This window comes from Grampus griseus, assembly GCF_964374135.1.
Source record: "Grampus griseus genome assembly, chromosome: 16".
NCBI lineage: Eukaryota > Metazoa > Chordata > Mammalia > Artiodactyla > Delphinidae > Grampus > Grampus griseus.
In genome coordinates, this window is record NC_139010.1 from 80214837 (window position 1) to 80240096 (window position 25260).

The 25260-nt window shown below is 44.6% G+C and overlaps 2 protein-coding genes across 2 annotated transcripts in view; one reads left to right on the top strand and one right to left on the bottom strand.

Moving 5' to 3' along the window:
• The window catches only part of FANK1 (fibronectin type III and ankyrin repeat domains 1), a gene marked incomplete at both ends in the record, with an annotated part of 29144 nt that extends 17015 nt beyond the window's left edge, over positions 1-12129 (top strand). Inside the window, 8 exons of the mRNA XM_082672979.1 lie at positions 2441-2522; positions 3777-3851; positions 4713-4778; positions 7739-7904; positions 10850-10993; positions 11746-11823; positions 11914-11958; positions 12064-12129. Coding sequence (XP_082529105.1) covers positions 2441-2522; positions 3777-3851; positions 4713-4778; positions 7739-7904; positions 10850-10993; positions 11746-11823; positions 11914-11958; positions 12064-12129 — 722 coding nt within the window. The remainder of the gene's footprint in view (positions 1-2440; positions 2523-3776; positions 3852-4712; positions 4779-7738; positions 7905-10849; positions 10994-11745; positions 11824-11913; positions 11959-12063) is intronic.
• Positions 12130-20308: 8179 nt separating this feature from the next.
• The window catches only part of ADAM12 (ADAM metallopeptidase domain 12), a gene marked incomplete at both ends in the record, with an annotated part of 387447 nt that continues 382495 nt past the window's right edge, over positions 20309-25260 (bottom strand). The window contains 2 exons of the mRNA XM_082673912.1: positions 20309-20369; positions 24205-24323. Of these exons, the coding sequence (XP_082530038.1) occupies positions 20309-20369; positions 24205-24323 (180 nt within the window). The remainder of the gene's footprint in view (positions 20370-24204; positions 24324-25260) is intronic.

Consider the following 25260-nt stretch of genomic DNA (forward strand, 5'->3'; position numbering starts at 1 on the left):
CCCAAACGAAGGAGTGTGGCCTTTCAGAAGACCTCCCTTTGAGCTCTGATGTTGCCCCCTCCTATCTGGGTGACCTTGGACAACTCACTCAGCCTTTCTGGCCCTGTTTTGTGGTCTGAAGGAGATTAAAAGCATCATGTGAAGTTCTAGAGACAGCTTAGTTAATTGGATCTAGTTAGGATACCATACTTTAAAATTCAGCAGAAATAGGATGAGCTTCCTATGTCCTTCTAGATGATTCTGTGCAAATCACTTATTTTGGTGTTTTTAGTGGCAGTTGACGTTTGAGAGTCACAGAAGTAGGGGCCATTTGGTGGGATAATGAAGACTTTCCCACCACACCATCCTTCTCCTTTCTGGGAAGTGAGAGGGAAGAGGAACTTTCCATGGGTTTCATTTGCCCACTAAAGTGTGGGTCATGTTAAGTCCGTATGACTCTAGTGCAGCGATTCTCAGCATCTGCATGGTTGGTGACTGGGGCTGCCCCTTGTCTGTAGCATGTTTAGAGGTATCCCTGGCCTCCAGCCACTAGATGCCAGTAGTACCAATCCTTAAGTTGTGACAACCAAAAATGTCACTAGACTTTACCAAATGTCCTCCAGGGGGGCAAAAGTCTGCCCCCTCCCAGAGCCCCTCGTGGAAGCCATGACCTCCCTCAGAAGGCCAGGGACTGCCGTGGGCCTTGTCCTCTGGTGGGTTATCATGATACATTTATTTGAGGCTTTTGGTCTAAAACTATGTGTGGAATGATGAAAAGGAAGTATAATGTAGCTAAGACATCTTGAGGAGATTGGCAAGCTGAAGGAGACAAAATTGTTATTTCAAAACAGTTTTAACTTGGCCTGAATTTATTTTTACCAGAACAGAAGAAAAGGGTATCAGCTAAAGGTCACTCTGACAGGGATCTCTTCATTCTTCTGTCCCACTGTTTCCCGGTTTGTACTTTGTCCAGCGAAAAATCCTCCATGGAAACCAGGAGAAACTCGGCTCCTGTGCCTGGGAACTGGCGTCCCAGAGTTTTTCCACCGTGAGGAGCAGGGACTGGGAATTTTACTTCCCCGCTGGCTGAGACGGCCGGGGGCCTCTGCAGGCCAGACTGTAAGAGGGACGTTAAGGGGCGGGGTGAGCCCCAGGGGCTAGTCTGGGGTTGCGGTGGGAGGATGGAGTGGAGGGGATGTTTTCTTTCAGGGTTGAGAATAGTAACAGCTGCAAGTGGGCCCTGCAGTGTGAAGGGCAAGAGAGGGACATGTGTGTCTCATTCTCTCTGGGGCTCCCAGTGTCAAGACTAGGCATGAAAGGTATACATGAACCTTTGTTGGGGGGCACGGGTTTGATCCCCGGTCAGGGAATTGAGATCCCACATGGTGCGGCCAAAAAACCCCCCCACCACCAAAAGATGAAACATTTGTTGAATAAGTGAATGAGCCTTTTGGAGATGGCGGAAGCCGGGGGTTATCAGCTCAATGCCTGTGAGGGCCGGTAGGGTGCTAAGTGTGGGAGGGGGCTGGGCACCAGGCAGGAGAGAAAGGTGGGCTGCCTGGGACCAGGGCAGCCGCTGTTCTGTTACTCTCACCTTGACAACAGATACTTACGATGTACAGGTGCTAGTCTAGCACTTCACTTGTATTGTTTCATTTAAACTTAATCCTAATCATCCAAAAAGTCAGAACGTCACAGAAGGTGAACCAAGCGAAGCCACGAAGTAAACATCCTGACGGACGGGCTTCTTTCACTCGGTCCTGAGCTCGCACACTGCTCATTTTTGGACTCCTGCCCCCTTCTCTTCCACGAGGAGTTAGTGCACGAAGGGCTGCCCCTCCTCCCATTGTTCCTTTACTGTTTCTCAGAATCCCTCGCCTGCTTTTCTCCACTTGGCAGGCTCGCTCCCACAATCAGGCTTTCTCACAATGTTCTACCTCTCCGGGTATGAGCCCTTTTGCCTCCACAAGGTCACAGGAGGCAAGGCCAACGTGAATGTTATATTCCTGGGAAGGACTGAAATTGTGGATTTCCAACGTTAAAGCAATCTGTCTTTTATCGTTTGTCGTTCACACAGTTTAGCGACTCCTTGGCAAACAAAACCCGCACATCGTGACAATGGTGGGGCTTTCCCTTGCTCGTAAGGGACATTTATTATGTCTTCTGAAATCTGAAAGGATTATTTTCAAATATCAAAATAACATACACACAGCGGTACTTTTATAACTTGAAAATGTCCCAAGCCTTTAGGACAATCTAAATGTTCTTCTCTTAATATGTGAAAACGAGGTCTATTTTCAGTAGGAGTGGAGTATGTCATGTAAGAGATACTCAGCGGAATTGCCAAGTGCCTTCTTGAAGGTGAACGTGAACTTCCACTCAAGGCCACAGGAGGAATAGAGCTGGAAGGAACCTTCTTTCATTATATTTTGGATGACTGCTTTCCATCTACTTTCTTCAGGAGAACCCATAAGTAGTGAACACTTGCATAGAGCTGTCAACGTGAACGATGAAGATTTGCTGCTTCGAATACTACAAGGAGGGTGAGAGAGCTCTGCCTTTTAAAAACAATTTTTTTTTTTAAATGCCCAGTAAGTGTTTAGAAATGCGTTCACGCAGCTTAACTTTATTTTCCTAAAATTGCCCACGGCTTTGAAGCTGGCTCCAAAATTGACCTCAGGTGACTGGTGTGAGTGCAGCATGGCTCTTAAAGATGGCCGTAGACAGCCCCATGTAAATGGTATATTTTGTCATTATTTAATGAACATTGAAAACAGATACGACAAGTCTGGGTGTCATATATTCTTCCCAGAAATAACTTATGACTCTTGCTTATATGCCGTAGCATTTAGGCAAATTTTGCCCCTAAATGCCCGCGTCTAATTCCTGGTGAAATTAAGGAATCACTAAATCAGCTGTTTCTAACTCAAAAGGCTGAAAAAACCCTAGAGGGAAAATGTTGAATACAGTTGCCGCCAATGAGATACTTGAGGCTGTCTCCCAAATGAAAACAGGACAACGTTATCTAGATCGTTTTTGAATTGATAGTGTTGAGTGCCTTAGAAGACAAGTCACCTGTGAATTGAGGCTCTGTTAGTTGGAGAAGGTTCCCGAAAAACGCCACAGCTTCTAAGCTGCTACTGAAGAGCTGGGCTCTCTTTCTTTCTTTTTTTCTTTTTGCGGTACACGGGCCTCTCACTGCTGTGGCCTCTCCCGTTGCGGAGCACAGGCTCCGGACGCGCAGGCTCAGCGGCCATGGCTCACGGGCCCAGCCGCTCCGCGGCATGTGGGATCTTCCCGTACCGGGGCACGAACCCGCGTCCCCTGCATCGGCAGGCGGACTCTCAACCACAGAGCCACCAGGGAAGCCCGAAGAGCTGGGCTTTCTTCTTTGAGCAGCAGTGCTTTATGCCCAGTGGGTGCAGTGGGGACCAGGCTGGTGTTGGGTGGAGCTGAGAGCCTGCAGTGAAGCCACTGTGTCCCCCGCTAGTTTAGAGGGGCCGTGCTCTTCATAGAGGATTTTAGCAGATTACGTAATGGTTCTGAATTGAAGGAAGTGCCTATTTTAAGTGAAATTACAGCAATTTCCTCTTCTTTCCTTGTGAATTTGAATCCTTTAAAACATTAGGCAGGGCAGTCTAAGACAACAAAAACTTAATGGTGCAGAAGGAACTGGAATTTTCAGGAAAATGAACCATTTTAACCACCTGTGCCCTGAAAGAGAAGTCAGCTGTGAATCCACAGGGAGCCGTGTGGGCACGTTCATCTCTTTTTTTTCCCTCTGTGTTTCCCCCAAGCAACGTGAAGGTTGATGTTCCCAATAAGTTTGGCTTTACCGCTCTGATGGTCGCTGCCCAGAGAGGATACACCAGGTACGGCGCTTCCCTCTGCATCCCTTAGGGGAGGGGTTGAGCCCCTCGCTGATCCCAAAGGCTCCTCTCAGGACGGGGACGGGAGGGGAAGGGCCGTCGGTGGGGGTGGGGGGGAAACCCAGCTTCAGTTCTCTTTCCAAAATTGAGCCATGTAGGGGCTGAACAGAAGCTCAGCTGCTTTTATCATAAAGTCACACAACATGCAGGAGAGGGTATAAAAATGTATAATCATGTGATAAGGAAGAGAGGTAGCCATTTAAATTACATTTTGCAAGGTATTTTATATGTCCTGGGAAAACTGGTTATTAGAATGTGAATTTCTTTAAAAAAAAAAAAAAAGGGGGGGAGGGATATTCATTCTAGAAAACAAATTTCCCTGATAGGTTGCTCAGATATAATTTCCACTGACACAATCTATTTTCTCTACTCCTCACGGAGATACACATAAATATTAAGAGCTTATTTTTTCCAACATATTTATATTTAACTAAAATGCCATTTTTAAAGAAATAGAAATGGATTTTCGTTAGAGTCTACCATTTGAAAATGTATTTCCAATGGTCATTAAAGTGAGAGTGAGTTAGTTTCATAGTCTAACTTGTTCCATGTGGTATAGTTTTTTGTTTTCAATGACTAATTCACGTAAAGGGTAAAAAACTGTTTGTTTGTTTTTTTGGTGTGGAGAGGCAGTTTCTTGGTTTCGTAATGCCCTGTCTTTAAAGCCAGCTGCCTCTGAAGATGGAGAAGAGAGAGTTGCCAGGACAGGTCTTAAATATAGAGTCGTTCATTTTTACTGGGTTATCGTGGGTTCCTATTCATCAAAGCTACTTATCCAGCGACTCTGAAATTTGTCTTGTTTAGGCTTGTGAAAATCCTCGTTTCTAACGGCACAGATGTGAATCTGCAGAATGGAAGTGGCAAAGACAGGTAGGTATGGAACATGCCCTAAACTGTTCCCATACTTGTGTTACTAGGCTTGGGTTTTTGATTTACCCAAATATTTTCTTGTTTCTTTTGACAGTACTGAGAGGTGATAGGTCTCAGAGGAACGATGGCAACTCAAAAACTGGCTTATTCACTTGTCCGCTTATTCTTCCACTCAACAGGGTATTTTGGGGGATATCCATTATAATGCATCTGCCTTCCCTAGCTTGAGCCCAGCAGACACTAAGCGCTCAGTAAGTGATAGTTATTGAAGCAGTTTTCTCCAGCCGTGTGCTGGGCATTTGGTTGTAAGTGCCTGTGGCACTTTTTACCTCCCTAAGGGCTCTCATTGCATGTCGCCTGACTCTGTTAACTAGAAGTCTTCGGTGTTTCCAAGGAAGCAAAAGGCATTCACAAAGATACAACCCAGTTACTTCCCTGAGGTGAAAGGGCTGAGTGCCTTGCAGGAGAAGTTTGTGGAAAGAACATGATACTTGGAAACTTGTTCTTACAATGACGAGAGAATGTTGTAGAAAGACCTAAAAATAATCACTAATCTAGTAATTAAGTTTAATTAATTCAAATCAACCAATATTTATTGAATGACTACCACATGCCAGGCTCTGTGCTTGGCACTTGGGTAGAACAGTGAATAAAATGCAAAGCCTTTGCTCAAGGAGCTTACAGTCACGTGATGTGTGCCGATCAAAGGTTTATGCACTGCAAACTAGTATGTAAGGAGTAGCTACAAAACACTGATCAAATATGGTAGGCCACAAAGAGGACATCAATTTCTAAAATCAGAAAGCCTACCTACCACACTCTCTGGACATAGTGCAGCAATAGATTTTAGTAACATTGAAAAAATCACTTAAGTTTAAACAGTAGTTTTTCAAATAACTCTTAGGTATTTTTGGAACTAAGCCATCAATTCAAGAAGTTTGAAAAAATAATACTGCCATTTTAAAAAGAAAAACTTGAGAGGTATGAAAGAGAAGAATTTTTAAAAAGTAGAAATTGATTATAAAATAAAGATTGTTGAGAAATGTAAGAGCTACCTCTTAAACCAAAGCTACACAATAAAATGGACCAATTTTGTAAATCTCAGAGGAAAGAAAAAATTAGAAATCTGAAAGTATTCATAACAGTATAGAGCAAATTCAAGCATGAAAAGAAAGTGGTACGCTTGCATCTAAAATAGATTTGATCAAATCACTGAAATGGGTACTTTTTTAGAGAAAATTTAAACCATCAAAATCAACTCAAGAAGTAGAACATCCAAAATAGCCAATATCCATACAAGAAATTAGAAAATTTATTAAAAGATCACCTCCAAAATAGCCTCTGTGGTTGGTCTGTTCTACCAATGAGCTTGTTCAGATTTTCTAGGTACTGATAATAACCTTGAACTTTTCCACAGCAGAGAGGAAGCTGGAAAGCTACAGAGGATAGCCTTATTGATAAAATCTGATAGAAAGAAAGCTATTTGTACATCTTTATGTGGAGACATTTATGTATCTCTTCCATCCTAGCTAAGGGATCATACAGGAGGGTAAGGATGTCTAGATCAGGAAATTTCTTAATGCTTCCCATCAGTAGACTGAAGGTGAAAAAAAGCCTGTGTGTGTGTAACTGGTCCTCTGTCTCTTTTTTTATTTTAAAAATTTTTTCTTATAGCAATGACTTTTGAGGAGACGGGATCAATTATCTTAGAGGATGCCCTGCATTCTTGATCTGCTCAGTTGTCTCCTAGGTGTGAAGGAGGCATTTAACTTGTTCATTATTTCCAATAAAGTTAAAATTAGGTTTAAAGGCTTGATTGGATTCAGGTTAACACTTTCAGCGAGAGCACTTCAGAGCTGGTGTCGTGGCTTCAGTTTGCCTCTGTCAGGCCTGTGATGCAGGTTGCCCCCCAGCTGGTGATTCCACTTCTCATCCTTTGCTGAGCGTGTAACAGCTAAGTCTTTCCTTTGTAAAGATATAGCTTCCCATTGCAATTAGAAAATAATCTATGGGTTAGAAATTCAGTACAGTGTGCATATCCTGTTCTCCATTAAACTTTCATTCAAAAATTTTAGCATCTACTGTGATCCTTGCCTGAATCAATTATTTAATTGGGACTTGCCAAAAAGTGATTTTCTAATTCCATGATTCCTCCCATATTTATTAGCTGTGTAGTCTTCTGTTAACAAGAGCTTTCCGTCATCAACTGGAGATGGACTACATTGTATTCTATAAAGACAACATAAATGTTTATTTAAGTACCAATATTTAGAGTAAGGAATTGGTTTAATCGTTATCTCTAATAATGCCCAATGAGATTTTTTTCTTTTTCTTGTCTGAATATCATCATGGACTGGTAGATGTTTTTAAATCCAACATGTTACTCTATTACAGTGATCATTCATTTTTTGGAGGTATAATTCACATACCATAAAATTCATTCTGCTACAATGTACAATTCAGCGTTTAAAAATATATGAACAAAGTTGTGTAGCCACCATCACTGTCTAAATCCAGAAGATTTTCATCAGCACGGAAAGAAGCCCTATATTCACTAGCAGTCATTTACCATCTCCTCCTTCCAGCTTCAGCAACCGCTAACCTGCTAGTTCTGTCTCTATGGACTTGTCTATTCCGGACATTTCATATAAATGAAATCATACTGTGTGGCCTTTTGCATCTGGCTTTTACTTAGCGTAATGTTTTAAGGTTAATCTACATTGTAGCATATGTCAGTACTTCACTTCCTTTTTATGGCCAAACTGTATTCCATTGTATGGATATACCACAATGTGTCTATTCATCAGTTGACAGACACATACATTTGATGTGAATAATTTTCATGGCTTTTCCACCCAAATTAGGATTTCTCTCTTAGGTTTAAGCCAGGGAGGGTAAATGTAGACCTGAGTGTGGAGACCCCACTTATAGCCAAATGCTTCTTCTGCTGTGTGTTGCAGTCTAATGCTTGCGTGCTACGCAGGACACCTAGATGTTGTGAAATACCTCCGAAGACACGGTGCTTCCTGGGACGCTAGAGACCTAGGAGGCTGTACAGCTCTGCACTGGGCTGCAGATGGAGGCCACTGCAATGTGATTGAGTGGATGATAAAGGACGGCTGTGAGGTACGATTGTCCTTGTTAACTACACACGTAGAGTTAAGAACCTAAATGCTGTTCCACAGGGTTTAGGACAAGCAGGGCCTTATGTGGATGTCTTTTGATTAGTTGAACCTAGAAATGCTAAAGAAAGTTCTCTGACTTATGAGCAAGAAAGTTCCTGAAGCCTTGGGAAAAAAAAAGATCGTTATAGAATTGTCATGCTAATGAGGCTTTAGATCGTCATGGAGGTTCATCGCGTGTGGGGGAAAAAGGAACAGTGCTGAATCCAGAGCTGGACCTGTTGCTGCTTCTACCTTGCTGATTCCTTTGTTCATTCCCTACGCCAGCAAGATACTGTGGGAGGTGCTGGACGCACCAAGATGTTCAGAACTCTTACAGCCATACTGCTGCTTATTGCTTTTAGAATTAGATTATTTTTATTCTTGGGTTTGCTTTAAAGATTAGTCATTAAAAAAAACTTCCGAAGAGCAAACACCGTATCAAGAATAGAGCATTGCAGGGGCTTCCCTGGTGGCGCAGTGGTTGAGAGTCCGCCTGCCGATACAGGGGACACGGGTTCGTGCCCCGGTCCGGGAGGATCCCACGTGCCGCGGAGCGGCTGGGCCCGTGAGCCACGGCCGCTGAGCCTGCGCGTCCGGAGCCTGTGCTCCGCAACGGGAGAGGCCACAACAGTGAGAGGCCCGCGTACCAAAAAAAAAAGAATAGAGCATATTCCAGCTCTCGTGTCTTTGCTCTGAAGCAGGCATGTTGGTTTGATTCTGGTTTCATGTCATCAGAAAGCACAAATTCTACTTGGCAAATGGAAGTAGAGTTGTTTGGACTCTTCTAAAGATATTTGAAGATGGGCAGATAGAATTAGCTCCATTAGGGTAATTGCTGCTAACTTTGAAAACTTTAGAAGATTTCAAAGAAGTTAAATAAAAATTTCAGGGCATGGAAATAAGGAATGATGAACAAAATTCTCTCCTAATTGTGATTGCCAGATGGTGTAGACTACTGAGAAGTTAAACTGATGACCTGGAAAATAAACTCGAATGGAGAAGAGTTATGTCTCCCGGAAGATGTCTGTAGATTTGTCCTAGTTTGTCTCTGAAGTGTGATTGAGCAAAAGCAAGGCTTAAGTTGTGGGATCTCACTGGTTCCTGCTGCTGCTTTGAGAGGGCTGAGAAGAGGGCCCCTTGGAGGAAGAACCTCAATCAAGATAAATCCCTTTTATTACATTTCTTGTTTTGTTTTAGACACACGCACAAAAGGTCAGAGGTATCAGCCTTCGCGCCTTGGTGGTTAGGGCCCACACCTGCCTTGGGTGGTGGTGACAGCCACATTCCTCTTGTTTGGTTTATGATGAATTCTGCTCATGCTTTGGACCCAGTAAAAGTCTGTAGCTGAAAATGAAGTTTGACCTTTGCTGAAAGAAGGGCAGGTCTCTGCCATCAACATGTAATACTGGAATTTTGGAAGTGTAGTCTCTCTGGGCTTTAGTTATGGACACACTCATTTGGGGTGAATTCCATCTTTTTCTGTAGCACTGGAACTCCATAAATGTGTCCACAAAAGATTTCTGTGTGGCTGGTAGATGATATCAACACGAGTCGCTCTCTGTTCTTGGCAGGTGGTGGATCCGATGCTTTGGAAGACAGTGGGTTGGATCTGGGAGCAAAGTGGGGCAGTCACCCTCTTCTCGAATCGAATGATCTATACTGAGAGCGAGTTATTTGCATGGGGAGCCATTTCTACATTTAATGAGCCATGTGACCTCAGGGAAGGTATTCGACTTCTCTGGGATTTGGTTTAAACATTTGTAAACCAGGAATAAAAATAGCTACCCCTGTTTCACCCTCAGGACCAAAGAGAAAATGTGTGTGGAAGCGCATTGGAAATGCATAAAGTACCTCGTAGTATGAGGTGGTTATTTTATTATTATTTAAATATAATGGAACGGACCTCGCTGCCCAAAGGTTATTTGTTATTTGCAAGAGGAAGAGCTGCACATCTTAACGGTGTTGCGGTGGCTAATCTCATACACACAAATCACCTGCAAGGTCCTAAGGCCCTACTGGCAGCTCCTTGTTTGTTATTCCGGTCTGATGCTTCATACTAAAGCTGCAGAGAGCTCTGAGTAATTCTTCTGTAAGTAATTCTTCTGAATTAGACCTGTGTGTGCGTCCATGCGTCCGTCTGTGCACGCGTGTATATGTCTACTTCGGTACCACTCTTCACGGATGGATGAGGTCCTTGTTGGGATTGGAGGAGGCAGTATCTACATTTCATTATTCTAGAATATGTCTTAAAAAGCATGAAACTGAAGGATCTTAATGTCGGGCAGGTTATTAGAAATGGCCCATCTTACTACCAGGCAAACTACATTTTGGACGAGGCTTTAGGTTGGCTGACTTTTCAGACTGGGTTTCATGTAAGAGATCTGGTTGCTTTGTATTTACTCCGGCTGTAGTTCTCCTGCTTAAAATGAATACCTATTGGTAAGTATCAGGGTGGGCGTTTATATTACTGTCTTGTTCCAGAAGGGATTTAAAGCCGCTTACAAAGACGCTTAAAAGTAAGCAGCAGACACCCTTTAAAAACCAGACGAGGAAAGTTAGGCACGAGAAAATAAGGCAGGGCTCACATGGGGCCAAGGAGGAGGTGATTACATTTCATTTTTCTGTCCCATCTTTTTTCCATTTGAACAAAATGTAAATGAAGATGCCAGTGGGTGGGGAGGGGCCTCCTGGGGCCTCTCAGCACCCTCTAAAGTGGCCCAAACACAGCTGCTCACTGTGTAAATGTGAACTGAAATCACGGTCCAATCAACTCTCACCGGGTCTAGAAAGACTGCTATCTAAATTGTGGGGGAATTTGGGCAAGTAGACATTTCTTTATAAGTTTCTGATGAGTGATTTTCAGGAAAAGAAAGTGGGCTAAGAGCCACTCTCCCTGTGGCTCTCCAGGTGGACCCCACGGACGCTGGCTCGGGGTGGACCCCGCTCATGAGAGTCTCTGCGGTCTCGGGGAACCAGGAGGTCGCCTCTCTGCTGATTGACGCAGGCGCGGATGTGAACATGAAAGACAAAGACGGCAAGACCCCTCTCATGGTACGCCTTGCTACGCACAGCAGCCTGGCTTGACAGGTGGAATTAAGGTCAGAGCTGGCCCAGTAACACAAATTCTTGAGAGTGCAGCCACATAAGAGCACTGGGGGGCTTCCCTGGTGGCGCAGTGGTTGAGAGTCCGCCTGCCGATGCAGGGGACACGGGTTCGTGCCCCGGTCCGGGAAGATCCCACATGCCGCGGAGCGGCTGGGCCCGTGAGCCATGGCCGCTGAGCCTGCGCGTCCGGAGCCTGTTGCTCCGCAACGGGAGAGGCCACAGCAGTGAGAGGCCCGCGTACCGCAAAAACAAAACAACAAAAAAACAAACAAAAAAAAGCACTGGGTTTTGGTTGCGTGTGTATTCCCTATCGGCCTGTGAATTAAGATATGGTGATGTCACCATAGCATTTTTTGGGGGGTGGGGGGGTCACTCTAGTATTTTTGTTGTCTTTTGACAGCTTTCTTGAAGGATTACCAACCCCAGTCCCTGGGGCCATTTTAGGATCAAAACAAAGAAGTGCTGTTCTCTGTCCTGGTTTGGCCTAGGACTTGTCAGGTCATCCCACATGGAGAAAAGCAGATTTCCTTTCCTCTTCCCTGGCAGCTGCCATGGCGGTGCAGCGAGGTCCACGCACCCGTCCTGCAAAGCCACAGCGGCCCCAGACAGCTCTGACCCTTGAGTGTGCTGCTGGTGGGTGTCCTGGACCTGTCCCACCAGGCACCCGCTTCCGCTCACCCCCACTGTTTGTCTCCTAGGTGGCCGTGCTGAATAACCATGAAGAATTAGTCCAGTTACTTCTTGACAAAGGGGCAGACGCAAGTGTGAAAAATGAGGTATGTAACTCCATCTCCATCTAAGGATTTTTTCCTGGTGAGGAGGAGAGAACATAGATACAAAAGAATTTTTCTTGTTTTCTCTTTCAGTTTGGCAAAGGTGTCCTAGAAATGGCCAGAGTTTTTGACAGAAAGGTTGGGATGTTCTTTCTGCCCTTTGAGGCTCATTTTGCAGCACTTAAAAAAAAACACAAAAAAACCCAAACCTTGGATTACATGCACCTGTTTTTGTTTATCTAGAATGTAGTCTCCTTATTAGAAGAAATGAGAAAAAAGCAAATGCCGAAGAAGTCATCTATTCGCTGACCGGGGCACCTCTTACCTCCCTCCGAAAGCCAAGTGAAACGAAGCAGAACAGGACTTGAACTGGACAGATGAAATTCTGCATCTTTGAGGGCTATGCATTTGATTAATTATTTGGTGAAGATTCACAGTACTTTTGTAACATACGACTGTTCTCACTTTGAAATACATCTTTTGACCTAAGTACGCGTGGTGGTGGTGTCGTCATCGGGCGTCTGTAGAACGGGGATATTTTCTTGTGCTCGGGCCTTTTGGAGTTAGACGTGAAGCAAAATATTTATGTCCCGGAGCTGCACAAACATACACGGGCCTCCCACTTCCCGCTCCTGCCCTCCAAGCTGTCCTCCGAGCCACTCCAGGACCCGATGGAAATTCCTTCTCCCATGTGTTTTTAATTATGTCCTTCCTTCCCAACCTAAGGCCTTCCAGGCCGTGTGGTCAGGCTGGTGCGCCCTCCTGAGAGACGCTCCTCCTGAAAGCCCAGGAGGCCACGTGAAGAGTTTTCCACTCAGCCGTTGGCCTCACATCAAAGCACGAGATGCATATTTCAAGACTCCGATTCTGCTTCATTAGAGCAGTCCTTTTAGAACAGACCTGTCTGAGGATGTGTTTGCGTACACTCAGGCCCGGACAATGAAAGAGCCGGCCTGCTGGCCTGTTGACAACTTTGCCAAAGAGGAGTATATTATTACATCGAGTCCTCGGAGCAGAAAGGGTTTTGATGCTGATCACTCAGTTCTAAGACAAGTAGGACTGAACAGGTCTGCTGGTTGGGAGCTCAGACACAAACGTGTTCGAGCTTTAGTTTGGCAGACACACTTAAAAATCAGTAAAGAGGGGAGCGAGCCGACCGCATGCATTTCGCGTCTCCAGAGACAAGCTGGTTAGCTTGACCCCAGGAGAAGACCAGCTACAGAGGTCTGCACGGGACTGGAATTTTCTCTGCAGGGAAAGAGCAATTAAAAGGTTATTTAAGTGCCAGAGCTCTGGGGGAAGGGCATAGAGAAGAAACACACCATCAGTTTTTTGATGTTGGCAGTTCTCAGCTTTATTCCATACAGCTTAGACTGTCCACCTTAGGACCTGGATCTGTGGCTCATGTGCAGTCCTCTCCTTAGATATTTCACTAGCGTTTTACCTTTCGTACAAATGCTTATTCCTTTAGATTTGTTGGAATGGATTTTAAAAATCTCTCTAGGGCTTCCCTGGTGGCGCAGTGGTTGAGAGTCCGCCTGCCGATGCAGGGGACATGGGTTTGTGCCCCGGTCCGGGAAGATCCCACATGCCGCGGAGCGGCTGGGCCCGTGAGCCATGGCTGCTGAGCCTGCGCGTCCGGAGCCTGTGCTCCGCAACGGGAGAGGCCACAACAGTGAGAGGCCCACGTACCACAAAGAAAAAAAAAAAAAAACAACTCTCTAAAAATCAGAGCATCGTCACGATGTTCCAAGGCTCCTTTTCCCCCCACCATGATCAATGCTGACATTCACCTCAACTTCATTCCTTGGTCTGTTGTATATACTATTCATGACCTACGGGAAGAGGGCACACCCCTTCTTGTGGAGGTCAACTTTGGCCATATAACGGGGCTGACTTTGGTCAATGAAACGTGAGTGGAAGTGGCTCCTGTCCCTCCGAGAGGAAGCTTTAAGAATCCCCAGGTCCCTCTTGCCTCTGCCACAAGACAGCCGTGATTCGGATGGTGGCCGGTCCATCAGCCCAGGGTCCTGAGACACGAGCGAGCGCTCACCCAGAACGGACATGACATGTGAGTGAGAAATAGCCCTTTCATGTCCTAAGTCACTGAAATTTAAGAGTGGCTTGTCATCTCAGTGTAACTTAGCCAAAAATGACTGCTTGTAAGGTCCTAGCTTGTATCTGTGAATTTAATTTTCCCCTGAAGCACCTCTCAAGTCCTTTGGTTTCCAGTCTTATTTTATTCAGACTTTAAATTTTTATCTATCTACCTACCTTTCTACCTATCTATCTATATTCGGACTTTTTAAAATTCAGGAATGGATATTGAATTTTATCAAATGTCTTTTGTAGCATCTCTGGTTATCATAATATGGCCTATTTCCCTACAAGCTATTAATTTGCTGACTTGGACTACTCGATTTTTAAATATCGAACCATCCTTATATTCCTGAGGTGATCGCATCGGGTTACAGTGGGCTGCTGAGTTCTATATGCTCAGGCGCTATGTGTGTTTGCTTTTTAATCTTTTTCCTTAATAAGATTAGATGGTGGTTTATCTTGTGTTTTTAATTTTCCCAAGGAAGCAACCCATGCTTTTATTAGCTTCATGTTTCCCAAGTAATTTATACTTTTTATGTCTGAATTGGAATTCCCTCTGGATTGGAATCTCACGGGAAAGGGCACGAGCACTGGATTGTCACAGCATCCCAGGTGAGTGCTTCTAATTCAAGGAGTCTGAGAAACATGGCTGTAGTGTGTTATCACAAGTGGTTTCATTTGCTATTTGCTAGATAATCTGCTATTCAGCTTTGACTCGAGTCATTGCATTTCTAGGGCATAGATTGTTTTTCTACTTTTAGTGCATTTTTTATATATATATATATATATATATATATATATATATATATAAAATCAACTGAGCTACGTTATTAACTATGAGGTCTTCTATGTACTTATTTTTTGCCTGCTTGGTTTCTCATGGGTAGAGGGTGGTAAGAATAAGGAGACTTGTTACCATTCTGTAAATCTATTTTTCTCGGTATTCACTGCAGTTCTTTATGAAATTGGATGCTAGTTAAAAAAAAATTTGTAATGCGTTCCCATTGCAATTAGATTTTTATTCTGGATATGCCTGATGTAAATGTTTCTAATCCTGCTTGCTTTCTTTTTGAGTTTCTCTCTTCTATAAATAAGGTGAGTTTTTATGTATCACATCATTCAAAAAAGTATTAGGTTCCCCCCCCCCACCCCCGCCCCACAGTGTGTGTGAAAAGGCATAAAGGCAACTTCTTCCATCCTTGTCCCATCATCTGACTGGCTCATGTGGACTGCAGCATGCATCCCCCGACCCTCCAGCTCACCATCCTTCTTAGTTTCTTATGCATCTATAAATGAATGAGAATATAGATACATTTTTCTACATGAGCGTTCCCCCTACCCCATTTTGGTAACATGCTCAGTCATGAATGAGACACATCTTTATATTAACCTGTATACCATTTATTGGATATAATATGCGTAACATTGACTTTTTTCTATGGAAAAGCAGGCTGTGTTACCTGTAGACCCCCAATATGAGAAATGTGTACAAAGGTAACAGACTGTAACATAAAAAGGTATGTGAAAAAAATTAGCAAACCAAAGCATGATAAATGGATGAAGCACTATAAAAATGAATGTACTGGTTTAGTAGCTGTAACTTTGTACTGTGCTGAATAGCCTGTAGCCAAGTGTTACAGAGTTATACGTATGTGCCACACACGTTCCAACAATGCACCTCCCTTAAAACCTCCCCGCTTGACCTGATAGACGGTACAAGAGCGCAGTGAGCTCTGATGCTACTTGTCCTGCTTGGACTCTTCGAGGGTTTTCTCTTTCTAGTTTGATATATTTTTTCTATCACTGTCCTTCCTACTTACGTACTTGCTTATATAGGCCATGAACACAGACATCATTGCACTTCTTTGTAAAACTAAAATGATCACATGAGATTTATCCTTTTATTCTGGATTTACAGTGTGCTAAATTGAGAACTAAAAAATTATCTTATGGAAGGAGAATCACAGGGAGAATACAGGACATGTGTTTTGGAGATGATATGGAAACATCAGGGTTGGTTACAGAGGATTGAACCTGGAAGGGCCAAATCACATTGAGGATTCCTTTAACTGTGTGTTAAATCTTATGGCTGTCACAATCCACTATTGAATATTATGACAATTTTATATGCAGTGTTTCTTCTCCTAATTTTTCTCATATAGAACAGGCTCTTCTTAATGGCTGGATTCTAAGCCACCACTGCTGTCCCAAAAGTAAAGAGGGGGTTTTCTTTAAGACAGGCAGGGAAACGGTTTATTCACGTGCAGGTACGTGGCTTCTGGAAGCATCACTGCACAGAAATGGTTCTCAGCCTGCGGCTCGCGAATCTTCCTTAGCTTGTTGTTACTGGTATGACTATCAGAGTTTTCAAATAGGTTTAAAAGAAAGAGATGTCAGTGGGAACTGTAGAGTGAGTCGAGAGAATTTTGTAATTGGAGGTGAACTGATTTTCTATGGCCAACTCCCCCTTCTAATAGATAGAAGTCTTTAGCGTCCCTCCTGGGGGAGGGACGCTGCTGGAGTCCAGGCTGGTGGGGGAGCTGGCAGCGCTGCTCCAGGCTGCGGTGCTGGAGGAGGCTGGGCTGTGGGTGTCCGATGGGTGGACTTGTGGGGCAGCTACCACTTTGGCTGACCTGAAGTAGCTAAAAACGCCGAGATCTGTCAGAGATGGGAGAGGCCTCGGTGCTGGGTTGGGCCTGGGGAAGGAACTTGTGTCTGGGTGATAAGAAGTGACCAAGAGACGTATTAGCCTAGGCTGCCTGTGTCCAGATGCGTTCATGGCCTGCTCGTGAGTTGTGGGAAGGAGAAGAGATGGCAGCTGGCAGCCAGCCATCGTGTGGGGGACGCACAGCCTGAGTCACCCCCGGGGGTCGGCACCGGCAGACTTCCGGGTGTAACGTTTATCTGGGTTACTTGTGTCTGGTTGGGGTCAGTTTGATAACAGTGAGGAAGGACCTCCAGACCGAGTCAGCCCTAGGCTTCCTGCTAGGGAACACCTGGGGCGCCCTCCAGAGCCCACGTTTTAAGCGAAATAAGCCTCCTGCTGAAAGCCTGCGAAGGGTCAGGCTGCTGCCCAGGCATCGTGCCCTCTTGGGTGTCGGGGTCTCAGTGGCTCAGAGTGCTTTGTAAACAGCAGTGGAGAGATGGCAGGGAGATGCTTGAGAATTCCCGCCGGGCCAGCACCAGGCTCTGTTTAGCACCATGGAGATCACAGGCTCCTAAGCACGGTCTGCCCCAGGGCAGAGTTGGAGCTGCTCTTCTCTTAGGGGTTACACGGATGTGTTGTACTGATTTGCCGGAACAATGGACTCCGGTTTCAGGCTGAGAATTCCTAATAAAGTTAAGAAGGCATAAAAATGTCCCCTTTGAGACTAGTCAGGAGTATTTATTCTCATGTAGTTTAATTTGCTGCTCTTGTGGTTTTTTGTGATGTCATCCCACATGTGTAAGCTGGAAAAATCCACACTGGGAAGCGTAATCTCTATATGCATATTTTGACAATGGAAAATGTTATGTATTGTTTCTCTTGGTTGCTACACATCTGATTCCATGTGTCAGGAAAACAAACTGTTACACAAAATTTCAGGCGATAAATTTTTCCGTAGGATGCCTGGAAGATTAGCCATCTACTTCTCAGTAAAGTGGGGTCCTATAACCTACAACTCTCAGAAGATGGAGGAAGGAAAGTGACTACCCTTAGGGCCTGCTCTGTGTCGAGGCATGCTGACTTTCTCAGCGAGGGCCTTCTAAGCCCCCGTCAACTCTATTATTCATGCCTATACAATTAAAAAAATATTAAAAATAGACTGCCACTGAAATATAAGCATTAACTTTTGTTTCTATCATCTATGAGGATATAAAAAGGGGGAGGAATAGCTCCCCCCCCGAAACAACCTGGTTATTAGTTACTTTCCTAAGTTATATTAAAATGAAAGTTATTGTTTAATATGCTTCATTTGATAAATATTGCATTTGGAAGTATTGTTCCTCTAATAATATTATCTGTGTATTGTAAGGGGATATTAGGTTTAACTATGTTCTTTTCCAGAAATAAATTGCGTGGCTCTGGAGAAGCACTTAGTACTGTGGAGAGAGAAGAATGTGTCATCAGCCGTGGCCCCTAAGCGGCCATTGATGATGAAATGTAAAATCACAGCATTAATCTCCTTTAATATCAAACTATTCCTCGTTCTCTGAAATAGAAGCATAGGAATTATAATTAAGGACAGACAAAAAAAGTTCACATCCTCTTCCTTGCACTAGCAGAAGGGGCTACAATGCCAGATGCAAGGGTTTGGGCATCTACGAAGACAATACCCACATGATGCACCATAAAAATTCTGTAAACTTTTCAACAGCATATGTTTTGGCCTTAGTATAGTTACCAAATATAATACCAGTTATAGTAATTCTGTATGTACTCCTCAGCAGTAATAGTTTCTAACATGGCTTTATAGTTTTAAGAAATTAATAAATGTATAATGAACAGTTGCATGCTGTAAGAGTTGGAATGTATTAGAGCCGAGTTCCCTTGTGTGTGTGTGTGTGTGTGTGTATGTGTGTGTGACATGGATTTTATTGAGTTTATCCACGATCGTGAATACTGTGTTGCCTGGATACAGTGGGAACACGGGGAAAGTTAAATGCACTCTTGTTTCTGGAAGGCAAACCAAGATTCTTGGTACGTTTTGTCTTTCTGCTTCAAGGCGTAGAAAAACCATTGAAATGACCCCAGATGAAGTCCCTCTCATAAAACAGAGTGGATTATGGAACTGCCGTCAGTTGCCTTCTAATGTGAAAACCAGTCGCACGTGACCCCACTAGAAGGCAGACAGAGGCATAATCGCACTTTACCGTGTCTGAGTCATTTTGTAATTTTCATGCCCTTAGATACAAGCATCTTCAAGATCTCCTTTTGGAAATGGCTCCCCAGTCAGACATCTGAAGAGTGAAAGGCTGCTGAGGCTGCTGCCCAAGACTGCACTTCGTGAGTATTGATCAGGACTTTGATTTCCTTATCCCATTTCTGTGACGCTCAACAGGTAAGTTGTAAGTGCTTAAGAAATAGATTCCGACTCTGTGCCAAAAACATCTTTTAAAGATTTCCTCAGCCAAGTTGGGAAAATAAGATGCCCCAAAGAGAACTTAATAGTAACTTAGGGTTCTTCGTTCAACATGTACTAACAAGGATGGCAGACCCTAACCTGTCCCGATGAGCAGAGCATTCCATTTGGTTGCAGTTTTTGCAAGCCTAGGGATTCTGCCTAATTTTTAATAAGTTGAACCTTGTGGTAAAAGAAGAGTTTTATCTACAGAATTGATTCACTAGATCTGGTTACTGGTTCACATCTGAAAATAGTTGTGCTCCACGGAAAGCCTCATCGATCTGTCGGAACACAGAGTCATTGTATTATAGTCGAGAACACAAGGTGGTAATTTGTGTAGCTCCAAACAGTACAGGGAGATGGAGGTTTGCAGTGCTTGGGCAGTAGCTGTCTTGTAGAAGCACCACCTTTCCCAATCTAAATAAGGTGCTGACGCCAGCACTCCTTAAAGGGCAGCCAGGGAAAGAAGTTCTTGGTGTTTCTATAAAGCAAACTTCTCTGCCTGCTCTCCAAATGCTCTCAGGGCTGGTGAGAGCTCAAGGTCAAGTTTCTGGCTGGCCTCGTGTTCCAGTCTCTATACTGGTGCGGCCACACCTTAAAATTCCTTTCCGCAACCCAGGTTCTCTCCAAAGCTTCCTGGCCAGAAGCCAGGTCCTTCCCTGTTACCCTAGAGCTTCAAGGGATAATAACCCTGGTGGGCCAACCTATCAGCTGTGACAGGGCCCAGGTTATCCCCGCAAGCCAAGCATAGGCTGGACCAGAAGCCAGGCTCTGGCCTGAGAGCAGGGGTTCCAGAAAATCACTCGAGGCTCTACCTGGGGTCTCTTGAGCTGTGTCTGGTACCATAACCACAGCCATGGGTAGCTGGGGAGTTGCTGTCCAATACAGCCTCCTTCAAAAAGTAAACATCCTGTCCAGAATCCCATAAAGCACGATATTTCAAGTTCACTAAACTATTCAAAGCACAAAAAGCCTTCCTTCCATGGAAAACTCAGTGATGGTTTTAAAAAAAACACAAAAAAAACGCCCACTACAGCGCACTGCGCTGTAGCAGGCATTCTGCATAAATTAATAATTTACAAGTACCTGAGCAAGTAAAAGTATACACAGCACCATAGCACAGCACAGCACCGACGGCAGTAGCTCAAAGTTCTTCAAATCATGGTGTTTGAAACATTAAAAAAATTCTAAAAGTTGCTACAAAAAGTAACTCCAACTGGAGTTGAGAGATGGATAGTGCAAACTTCTGTCTTCACTGTTGAACAACGCTGTTGGCGTGCTTCTCACTTTGCATAGGCGATGTGGGTGGCTCTGGGCACTTGATGGGGCTGTTTGGAAGCAGGTCTGCAGGAAGAGCAACCAGAGAGTAGGAAACAAAACTATAGTTAGAGGCCCTGCCAGCGATTTCTGCAGACACAGACACCCGGGTTGGAGATGCCTTTTCTTGCACTGTGATGCGCTTCCAGGATCGGACCCCACCCCCTGCCCTGGGGGCTGGAGACCCCTCTTGCTTTCAGCAGGAATTGCAGATCCCAGAAGGGACCTCGCTGAGGGCTGCAGCATCTTCAGCCGTTTAGGACCCTTTCCAAAGCTACTGCTCCCGTCCGTCCACAGGAGAAGAGTGCCATTCAACAGAAAAATGGTGCAAGCCACAGAGGTGAGCCTCACGTGTAGCTTTAAATTTTGTAACAGTCTTAAGTAAAAAAAGATAAAACTTTAGTTACGTTTCACTTAACCCACTCTATCCAGAGTAATAGTATTTCAATGTGTCACCAACATACAGAATTATTAATGATATAGTTGACATGTTGGGGTACTGACTCTTCAGAATCCACTGTGGGGAATTTCCTGGTTGTCCAGTTGTTTAGGACTCTGTGCTTCCACCACAGTGGGCACGGGGTCGATCCCCGGTTGGGGAACTAAGATCCCGCATGCCGCGAGGTATGGCCAAAAAAAAAAATCCAGCGTGTATTTGCATTGCCAGCATATCTCATCTTCCACCAGCCACAGTGTGCCCAGCGGCTACTGTATTAGTGCAGCTCCAGAGCAAAGCTGGGCATGTGGGAGCCCTCGGAAATGAACATACAGAGGGTTCTCCTTCCAGGAGGAGACCAAAGCCAGCTTGCACTGATGTCAGCAACTGGCCGCTGCTTGAGGTCCTTTAAAAAGAGAGCCTTCCCCAGAGGATCTAAACAGACATTTCTCCAAAGACGACACACAGATGGCCAAAAAGCACATGACAAGATACTCAACATCACTAATTATCGGAGAAATGTAAATCAAAACTACAATGAGGTATCACCTCACACGAGTCAGAATGGCCATCACCAAACAACAAATGCTGGAGAGGGTGTGGAGAAAAGGGAACCCTCCTGCACTGCTGGTAGGAGTGTAAACTGGTGCAGCCACAATGTTAAAAAACTAAAAACAGAGTTGCCGTATGATCCTGCAGTCCCACTCCTGGGCATATATCTATCTGGAGAAAACCATAATTCGAAAAGATACATGCACCCCAGTGTTCACTACAGCACTATTCACAACAGCCCAGACATGGAAGCAAACCTCCACGTCCGTCAACATAGAAATGGATAAAGAAGATGTGGTATATACGCAATGGAATACTACTCAGCCATAAAAAAAGTATGAACTAATGCCATTTGCAGCCACATGGATGGACCTACAGATTATCATACTAAGCAAAGTAAGCCAAAGACAAATATCATCTGATATCATTCACGTGTGGAATCTAAAATATGACACAAATGAACTTATCTACTAAAACAAAAACTCAGACCTAGAGAACAGACGTGTGGTTTCCAAGGGGGAGGGAGGGTGGGGGAGAGAAGTGGGAGTTTGGGGTTAGCAGATGCAAACTATTATATGTAGAATGGATAAACAACAAGGTCCTACTGTATAGCACAGGGAACTATATTCAATAGCCTATGATAAACCACAATGGAAAGAATATGAAAAAGAATATATGTGTAACTGAATCATTTTGCTGTAAGCAGAAATTAACACTAAATCAACTATACTTCAATAAAATAAATTTAAAAAGAGAGGCCCTTCCCCTCTTCATGTCCATGTAAAGTGGTGTTTTTTTCCTTTTGAACAAGAAAAGTAACTGCAAGCTCAGTGGACAAACCACAGTGAAATAATTAGGATGCTCTGGAGTTTTTCTGTACTTGTGTAGTCGGGAATTAAACCACTGTCCTGACCCTTTGACCGGCTTTATCTGAGCTATATTAGGCAGCTATCTCTTTCGTGGGCCAAACATTTTTCCTAAGAGCTGTAATGAAATCATGAGCGTGTAGCATTTCCCTTCAGAGATGCTGAATTACTGAACCCAGGGCCTGGCCACCACCTACCTTTGGTTCTTTGCAGCTCACAAAGCAAGCTGCCTGCTCAGGGGGTAGATGTTTTGGCTGAGGGTTTAACCCATCTGTGTGCTGGTAAATGTTTAACTACCCACCACTGGGGGGAAGGTAAAGATTTAACCATAGCATTTGCTGATTTCCACGGTATAAATACTCATGCTCCCAACACGATGTGACTGAACATGGAAGAGATGTGCAGTGGCCACCATGGCATGGCATTTTCATCACATAGGAATGACAGATACAGTAATCTCAAGAATGTGGGTTGCGAGAACTACCATATGACCCAGCAATCCCACTACTGGGCATACACCCTGAGAAAACCATAATTCAAAAAAGAGTCATGTACCACAGTGTTCACTGCAGCACAATTTACAATAGCCAGGACATGGAAGCAACCTAAGTAAGTGCCCATCGACAGATGACTGGATAAAGAAGAGGTGGCACATACATACAATGGAATATTACTCAGCCATAAAAGGAAACGAAATTGAGTTATTTGTAGTGAGGTGGATGGACCTAGCGTCTGTCCTACAGAGTGAAGTCAGAAAGAGAAAAACAAATACTGTACGGCTAACACATATATATATGGAATCTAAAAAAATAAATGGTTCTGAAGAACCTAGGGGCAGGATAGGAATAAAGACACAGACGTAGAGAATGCACTTGAGGACACGGGGAGGGGGAAGGGTAAGCTGGGATGAAGTAAGAGAGTGGCATGGACATATATACACTACCAAATGTAAAACAGCTAGTGGGAAGCAGCCGCATAGCACAGGGAGATCAGCTTGGTCTCCCTAGAGGGATGGGATAGGGAGGGTGGGAGGGAGACACAAGAGGGAGGGGGATATATGTATACGTATAGCTGATTTACTTTGTGATACAGCAGAAACTAACCCACCATTGTAAAGCAATTATACTCCAATAAAGATGTTAAAAAATGTGGATTGCTGTAAAATATAGTAAAAAAAAAAAAAAAAAAAAATGGAGGTGAGGCGCTTTGAGCATTTCTTACCTTTGTTTTCAGTGTAACTGGTATCACTGCCAGCTTATATAATTTTGAAGAATGGCTAGGCTTAACACCTAGCTTGCAAAATTCCTAGAAATTTAATAGTTCTTGCAAAGCAGTGTGGGTTGGCTCCAGCACACCACTGGGTTGAGCCTTGCTGCCCAAGCCCAGATTCAGGGCTGTGCCCTCAACCCCTCGGGGAGGGCGTAGGACATGACCACAGCTGCAGCTGAGGCTTCAAAGGTGATTCCTTGTGCCGGCTGAGGGGGAAGCTCCCAGTTACCCCTGCCCAGCAGCTTCTTTAGCCTGACTTCTTACATTCCCCTTATTTCATCCATGACCCTCCAACCTCACCTCGTGTCTCGGGATCCCAGGGGTTGGGCGGAGGCCATCAAGGTCCAAGTGGGATTTCTGGAGGTAGGTGTCCAGCTTTCATAATATCGCACCACTTGCTGGCTTTCTCTCCCTTGGGGGACATGACGCAGCCCAGATCAACAGGCACGGCTCTGAGGGATCTGTTCTACTTGATCGTGAGTTGATCTCACGGGTAGGCTGGGATCATTGCTAAGAGTGACATGTGATGCCTACAATTATAGCTCCCAGCTGCTTCCTGCTTATTCTTTAGATTCGTCCTCACGTCTGTTTTATATTGTTCCCAGGGGTGGGGAGTGCAGGACGCACAGCCGCCAGCGCCACCCCCATGTCCTCCTGTGGCTTGAGAAGCATGGCTCGGTGCAGCTGCGCCCACATAGTTTTGGGGAGAAAAAGAGGGACATGGGTGCATCACACCAACCTGATGGGCGCCCGGCGGAGCCCAGACTCCTGCTGTCCCGGGGTCCTGGCAAGCCGGGTTGTCCTGCTTAAAGGATCTGCAGGCAGAGGCTTCTGAGGAGGGTTTGGCTTACGAGTTCCCTGCAATAAACCACAAGATTATGTCTGATCACCGGCTCCATGAACTCGGACAAGACACTGACCTCAGGAGCTGTTAGAGTCCCCTGGAGAGTGGGATAGAGAGAGCAGAGTGGTTAAGTTGCTACACAGCCCAAGTTTCATTTACTGTAATCTTTCTGAATACGATCATCTAACAGCACAGGTGTGGTGGTGGTGCGTGTGCGTGTGTGTGTGTGTGAGGGTGGGTGACCTGTGTTAAAGATTTAACCATAGCATCATTTAGTTACAGTCACTCAAATATGGGTCTTCAGCGGCCATGCTGTTCCCAGGCCTTGGAAGTATAGTTGATGCTGGTGCTTCTGGGCCAGTGTTACCCAGGGGATGTAAACTTCCCTGTGCTTTTAGGCTTCTTTTCAATTTATAAAGGCCTAACATGAGAAGATGGTGAAAATCTTTTCAAAGAACACATTCATTGCCTCAAATTTGCCAGAATCCTGTAACAGAACTTGTTCAGCTGTGGGCGAACCAGACAATGAAGGTGACCATCCTTCACCCATCAGGATGGGGTCAGTAACATCCCTCCATGAAATACACAAAGGTTCTGCTACCAAAATATTTTCTAATAGTTCATTCAGAGAGTCACAAACTGGCTTGGAAAATGACACCCAGAAGGAAAACCCAAGACACAGTGGTTTGAGGGACAGATATTGTTCTGTAAGGAAGCTGATGGGGGCGGTGCTGTGTTGACCAGAGGCCAGTGAGGGAGTTGGCAGAAGGTGGGCAGAGCATGAACTTGGAGTATCTGCTCTGGGTTTTGTACAAATACCAATACTCTGGGACTCGTGCAAGTCACTTGACTTCTCTGAACCTCAACCTGTCTGTCTGTAAAGTGAGAGGAAACAAGACCCATCTCATAGCACTGTCATGAGGACTAAAGTAATGTATGGGAAGCTCCCAG